General features: G+C 17.6%; 1 protein-coding gene across 1 annotated transcript in view; it reads right to left on the bottom strand.

The window, feature by feature from the left end:
* The window catches only part of LOC102677385, a 28789-nt gene extending 22819 nt beyond the window's left edge, over window positions 1-5970 (bottom strand). The window contains exon 1 of the mRNA XM_006615732.2: window positions 5594-5970. Within this exon, the coding sequence (XP_006615795.1) occupies window positions 5594-5811 (218 nt within the window). The 5' untranslated portion in view covers window positions 5812-5970. The remainder of the gene's footprint in view (window positions 1-5593) is intronic.
* Window positions 5971-8393: the final 2423 nt, after the last annotated feature.

The following is an 8393-nucleotide window of genomic DNA, read 5'->3' as shown; positions in this document are numbered from 1 at the left end:
CTTTTTTAATTTTCTTTATAAAAGAATTGTATTTATCTATTTTTGATATCCTGTTCATATATATAATCAGTCATAAAAGTATTTATATCCTACATTACAAAAATTTAACCTTTTTTTTTAAATTCTAAAACAACTGTTTTTAGTTTAAAAAAAATTTGTTTACTTTTAATAAAACTTTGTAAATATTTCGCAATTTCTAATTATGTAAAATATATATTATATATATATATATATATATATATAATATATTATATATATATATATATATATATATAATATATTATATATACATATTATACATACATAGCAATATTTTTATATATTTTATATGTATAAATTTTATGGTTGGATGAGAATCCAATTTAAAGAACTGTTGTAAAATTTTTATGAAGTAAAAACGAATGTAAAAACGGGACCAGACTTGTATAACAAGCGAAGAAGAACATAAAATGTTTCAAAAAGAAATACTCGAAGCTTAAAACATTTCAAAAAGAAATACTCGTAATAGCAAGATGTAATACAAAGGCACATATCAGAAATATGTTACGTAAAAGTTTGTTGCACTGTTCAAAAGCAATGAAAAAACGTGTGCTAGAATGCTAGACATTTATATTTGATAACAAATCAATATTTATATTTTTACGTGTTAATGTGAAAATATGATTTAAAACAATAAAAACTCATTTTTTATTGTTAAGACCTATTTGTAATCCTTGTAGGATTATATTATTTGTATATAATTATTTGTATTATAAATAATACATATATAATTAATAATAGTAATTAATTCAAATTATTTGTCGTTGATTAACGATTGATTGAATTTCGCAATTTCTAATTATGATTTGATTGATTCTCGCGGCGATTAAATGCGATCTTTCTGATGTCTACTAATTGATCTGATCTGAAATTTACCTAGTTCCTAATTATAATGTGTTATATCTTTATATTATATATTTAAATTTTAATTATAATCTGATTTAATCTAAATCTATTTGAATTCTAACTATGACCTATCTATGATTTCTAGTTGTAATTATAATTGTATAATTGTATATTATTATTAACATTATTGTAATATTTATAATTTCTAATTTTATCTGAATTCTGATCTATGATTTTGAAAAACTATCGCAATTTTCCATTATCCAATCATTATCTTCAGCGAAAATGCAAACTAAGAGAGGATGAAAAAAAACTAATAATCGTGTTGAAAGACGATTTCCAAAGATAGATTTTCGCGGGATTGCGATGCGAAGATATAAGTCAGAATCCATTACGATTGTTTCTATGGTTTCACAAGACATTTGATTTATTACGCAAGAATAACTTATGAAGTAATTATTATATCTTCTGTTATTGAGAGTTTGAAAAAATGACTATACAAATTATAATTACTCGTAAATTTTTATTAAAGTTTAAACTGTTGAAAATAAAATTCAAGCTTTACAAATCAATTCTGATTTTTGTTTTTATACTATCTATATTTTTTAAATCGATACATGAATCAAAGTCAAACACAAATGTAATAAATAGCATATACGTACAATATTTATATATATGTTTATATATGTATATAGTCATATAATTACGATTTATACATCATATAAATTATGATTTATAAATATGAACTTCAAAAATTGATAACGATTGCGACAAGCATTCATATGGACTAAAATTTTTTTGCTTATTCAAATAAATTAGACTTATATTTAAAGAATTTAAAATCATATATTTTACTTGAAATTATTTATTTATTAACTTATTTATTTGACTTGAAATTTTTTTCAAAGAAAGTTAAAGCTTTTTCAATTTTCTTTAATTTGAAATAATACATTTTAAATAATAAATATATATATTGTAACTAATAATATATATAAGCAAATTAATTATTATTAAAAATAATTATTAATCTAAAATAAAAATAAATTAGAATTAGAATTTATGAGGAATCTAAGTATTTGAAATGACAAAGAAAATTTAGATAATTATTTAAATTAACGATTCTTTATCGATATTAATAAGTTTAAAATTATTATCAAGATCACTATTCTAAAGCATTTTTGTCTTTATATGTTGTTCGATTTTAATTTTTGATAAAAAATATTTATAAAAATATATTGTATATGAATATATAAATATAATATATTCTGATTTTTAACAGGAAAATTTCATTAATTTTTAACATATATTCAAGTAACATTTCAAGTAACATTTGAATCAATTTGAATCATTTCCATCAATAATTTTTTCATTAAGAATTGATATTTGCTTAAGTTAGAAAAGTTTCTCGCCAACGTTTGCCGGTAATATTGTTAAAAATATTAATTAAAATCTCGCGCGATATTATATAATCATAGACAAGATATTTCACGAGTCTATATTTTGATTAGATTATATTAATATTTCATAGGTAGTTATTTTCAATGTTTTTGTGCGTATAGCAAACAAATCCAATTATTAAGCTAATGGTATGTGAACATATGATATTTTATTTAAAAAAATATTAAAGAAACTTAATGGTGTTTAAAAGTGAATTAACAGAATTTAATTTTGTATAATAATATAATAATATTTTGTATAATAATATAATAAAATAATTAAAGAAACTTAATGGTGTTTAAAAGTGAATTAACAGAATTTAATTTTGTATAATAATATAATAATATTTTGTATAATAATATAATAAAATAATTAAAGAAACTTAATGGTGTTTAAAAGTGAATTAACAGAATTTAATTTTGTATAATAATATAATAATATTTTGTATAATAATATAATAAAATAATTAAAGAAACTTAATGGTGTTTAAAAGTGAATTAACAGAATTTAATTTTGTATAATAATATAATAATATTTTGTATAATAATATGATAAAATAAATATTAAAGAAACTTAATGGTGTTTAAAAGTGAATTAACAGAACTTAATTTTGTATAATAATAATATTTTGTATAATAATATAATAAAAAATAAATTAATTATGAGATAAATATATTATAATGTAGATTTATTTATCATTTTTAAAAATAAAAAAAGTTTATCCTATTCAAAACTGATCACAATCTTTCACATATAAAGTATTAAGTTAAATTATATTAGATTAAAATATATTAAATTATAAATTAAATTATTTTAACAAACAATTTAATATTGGATAGAAATATGACTTCAATACAAGAAAATTGTATTTTTTTAAATAATAGCAGAAATTTTTTTTCATTTTTATTTTTATAATATTATTTAATTTTAATTTAATAAAAAATTAATTCAAACATAAAATCAATCAATCAAATTAAAAAATCAATTTAAACAATATTTTTGTGTTCGGAAACTAAAGCTGAGTGGCAATAACATATAAATAAAAGTTATTCAAAATGATTTTACATATTTTAAACTTATCTGAAATCAATGATCATTAATATAAATAATTACCGAAATTTGAACCAAAAGATAAAAATATGATTTAATAATATATTCAAAATTTCCCTCATTATATATATATATATATTCCAACAAACATTACTATTTCAATATTTTAAATATCTATTGCTTCAAATTAAATTAACTTGAGTAATTTGAAGACTTTGATATTAAAAAAAAAATAATAATTGAGATAAAATAAGTTTGAATATATTCAGTCAATAATTATGTACTTTAGAAAGAAAAAGAGTGCTAATAAAAAATATAGATGTAAATAATTATTTAATAGAATCATATCTTCATAAAAAATACGATATAAATTCTAATTCATCAAGATTCTTATATGTCAAATTGAATTATGTAATATATTCTAATTATTATTCTATATTATTCTATTGAAAATATTAATATAAAGTTTGTTAATATAGTTAATATAAAGTAGTTGTTAAGCGTATTTTATATAAATATAATAGTTATTAATTATTTATTGATCTTACCTTCTTTACAAGATTATATTCTTTAGATTACATGAAATTTTAATGATTCAAATTTGTTAAATTTTATTTTATTTATTTCGAATCATCATATTTCTTTTAATTACTCAATTAATCAAATTTAAAAATTTTTTTAATGCTAATAGTGATGATATTGACAGTTTTAAACTGTATATAGTATATAGTAAAAATTATATTTTTATTTTTTGAGTTTATAATAATTTTACTTATAGAAGAATTTAAATTTCAGTTGTATATTTCTATTTTTTTATATCATTAATTGTAAACCTAAGATTATATATTTTTGTAATTTTTGCTACAGTTTTATTATTTTATAATTTCTGAAGTTATTTCCTATTTAATTTCAACGCTTATTATTAATTCCTTTTCATTTTATATGATATATAATATTAATATATATATTTCATTACATTTTTAAAAAAATTTCATTACATTTTTAAAAATTTTAAAAGATGATTCTTATTTTGTATAAATCTAATCGAAAAAAAAAAGTATTTATTTACTTCTACAATAAAGAGAAAGAAAAGAAGAATCATTTCTAAATCTAGGAAATTTCTGCATATTATATATATTCTGCATATTATATACACCATAAACGTAAGAATGTTGTTTAATCTATCAAGATTATTTATATTAAAGTGAAAAATATAACTTTTTTTAATTATTTATTTATTATATTTTTTGTTTCATAAAATTTATTTTCTTTTATATCTTTGCATATTTTTATAATTGCAAAATATAAAATGACTTCAATAAATTTCGTATTTTAACAAGATATTTCAAGTGTACTCAAAACTTGCGAAATTCATAAATTCATAATTCATAAATTTTTTAGAAGCAAATAAAATTAAAATTTTATAATGTTTTAGTTAATTTTTAATTTCTTATTGATCTGAAATTAAGATCTTAAAATTATTGAAAACTGCTAAAAATTATTCACTCAAGATATTTATTTTTTATTTAATATTTATTTTTTATTCTCTTTTATTCAAATAATTTAAATAATATAAATGAATTAAAAAATTACATTTAAAAAATTAAAAACATTAAATTAAAATTAAAATTATTAAAAATTGATGTATCATTATCAAAAAAATCGATTGAAATCATTTAAAAAAGATAATATTATATATTATTAATAGATAAGTAAAAAAATTATTTTATGAATTTTAACATTATTATTATTTATATTAACAAGAATATTATCTGTCTTTTAATTTTGTCGTATTGGTAATTTTTCTAATTCTAATCGAAAAATAAAAAATATTTATTTATTAATTCTAATTAAATAATTTCCAATTAATTTATAGAAAATTTCAGATTTATTATAAATAAATTGTATTTAATTGTTATTAATAAATAAATATATTTATTTATATATTAATATATATTATATATTATTTTATATATAAATATATATAAATATAAAATAAAATATAAAAATATATATATATGTATATATAATGTAATTATATTAAGAATATTTTCATTGATAATTGTATAAGAAAATATAAATAAATATAATAAATAAATTATTATATAAAATATAAATAAATCATTAAAATAATATGTCATTATATTTTCGCGAAACATGTCTTCCGTTGTATCGTATACTTTTTCACACTTCATATATAAAGATATATTTGTATATTTACCGTCCAAATGGAGAGACACTGGTCGAAACCGGAAATGGTAGACCAAGACTAAGACCTCTAAGACCCAAATGAGGTGGTGGAATATGTAAAAATCCTCTAGCAGGAGTAACTAATGGTACTCCAGGAGCGGTTGAAGATGCCTGACATCCCGCTGATGTTCCAGGATAAGATGGTGGCATCGAACATGACCTTAAAGCTCGACGGTATTGTCTTCTCATACGTCTCTCTCTTCGACGAGCACCACGAGCACCATCGAGATCTTCGAGCGTTTCTGAACCACCTTGCAATGGGAGTTCCGTTTGTGCTTCCGTTGAAGTAAAAGATCGCGCATTGTCACGAGATTCCTAAAAAGTTATGCAAAATTAAATTTCAGCTCGTACATATTTCTTGTAAATTTTATTTTGACTATTTTTTTTGATGTGAAGAAGTTTGAAGAATTTCTTCCAATATTTTTTGCTTTGTATATAAAAATTAATCTATTATAATTATATAATCTATTATATATTATAGTTTGATAAAATTTATACAATCATTTTAAAATTTTAGTTATAAACAATTGTATATTTTTTACAATAATTCATATGAACAATGTTGAAAATAGAAATATAAAATAATTTTTTTTATTTAAAATTTATTTAAAAAAAAATTATTTTTCTTAATTTAATTTTTATGGAAAAAAATTTCTAATGACTGAGGATAAATTTTAATTGATTTTAATATATTAAAATATATAATAATTTATTAATATTTTTTGTGCTTTTTTATTTTTTTCTTTTTTTTTTTGAGATGAATTATCAATACAAAAAGAGAGGGAAGTTGAGAGAGATAAAAATAAGAAAACTATTTTTTAATATAATTATTGATTCTAACTAATAAAAGACAAATAAAATTCTCATTTTGGAACAACAAAATAAATAATAAATTACATCTGACGTAAGCAAATAAACATAATGAAATCATTTTATGTAGATATTAAAATTTAACTTCAATCACAAATACAATATTATAATCATTATAAATAACAAACTATTATAAATCCTATTAAAATTGATGAATGATTTTATTTTATTTTATTAGTTTATGAAAGTCATAATTAATATAAATACAATCACTATTTGATTATATTTAATAAAATAAAATGAGAATCAAAATTTAACATGGGAATGAAATATAAATTTTGGCGAAATTTTTTTACTTATTTCAAATATTAAATATTATTCATTTTCATTTCACAATTTTCATATTTGATTTTATAAAGATTTAATTTTCTTCATAAAATAATACTTTTCTATTGAATTATTTTATATACGAAATATGATATAGCTATTTACTTAGATTTTAATGTATAGAAATTAGTAAAGAAATAAACTTAGTAAACTTAGTAAAGAATAATTGATAGACAAGAGCTGATTTTACATATAAAAATAAATTGAGAAAAAAATAAAATTTTTTGTATAATCTCATTTTTTAAAAACTTATAGATAATAATAAAAATATAGATAGATAATAAACTTATAAATAGATATTTACTACTTTAAATATACTTTAATATTATAAATAAATATAATTGGTTAATTTCTAATTAGATATTAGTAAATGACCAATAGATTATTTTACACATGAAAAGTTTTAAATGAAATTTTATCTTTTAAATTCAAAATGTCTTTGAAGAAAGTTGAATATATAAATAACAAAAAATAACTACATAATTCTGTAATTTTCAAATTCGATTTTCTTGAAAACTAATTTTAGAATGAAAAAATTTTATTCTATATTTTTTGCTTTTTACATTTATAATAATCATTTATCGATAATTTACTTATATCTAATCAATAAAATTAGCCAATTATAAAACATTTAACAAATTTTCGATTTATTCGAAAATGAAATCATAAACAAAAAAATTTTATATCGTTTTTTCATATATAGTAATATCACAACCTGTAGATACTTTGACAAACATTCATATGAATAAAAATTAAGATAAAGAAATATCTCTAAGAAATTTTTAATGTTTTATTATTCTTCTAAATATAATTTATTTTTTATAATTCAAAACTGTTTTTTGATATTAAAAAAACTTATTATTTATTTTTTTTATTAACTAGAAAGAAATATTAGTGCTCATGATAATGAATTCATGATAGCAATTTGAATTTTTATTTGCATATTTATATAATAACTAATATGACATTCTGCAAGTTCCACTCGAAATTGTTTGATATTCTATATCTACATTTTTGTTCGTATTGCATTTTTCCATTCTAATCATGATTTCTTATTATGTAATAAGAAAATCTTTTTTAACTAAAGTCTCCTTAAATTGAATATATAGAATATTTAATGGTTAATTTTTATTATTATATCCTATTTTTCTTAAAATTCATTAATAGTAGGTTTTTTTATATTCAGGATTCAATTTTTTTTTTATTTATTTTGCTTTCTAAAAAATTTTCGATTTTTATTAAATTTCTTTTATATTACATATTTTACATTCTGCGATTAATTCTATTGATATTTTCAAGTTTATAATTAATCGAGTTTTGAAAATATCTTTACGATCTTTAATATAGATAATAAAAGCGTTCTTTTTTAAAGATATAAATATTACTTTATTTATGGTTATTTTATTTATGATGAAATATTAAACAAATTTTTAAAATTCACTTAAAATATATTGTGAAACATAAATATTAACATTTTATTACTAACATTTATATATATATATTATAACTTTATTACTAATATTCATATATATTATTATATCATTTATAAATATTCATGTTAATTTTATGATTAT

Source organism: Apis dorsata, unplaced genomic scaffold (genome assembly GCF_000469605.1).
Source record: "Apis dorsata unplaced genomic scaffold, Apis dorsata 1.3 scaffold_232, whole genome shotgun sequence".
NCBI lineage: Eukaryota > Metazoa > Arthropoda > Insecta > Hymenoptera > Apidae > Apis > Apis dorsata.
This window is presented reverse-complemented; position numbering and strand designations above follow the sequence as displayed.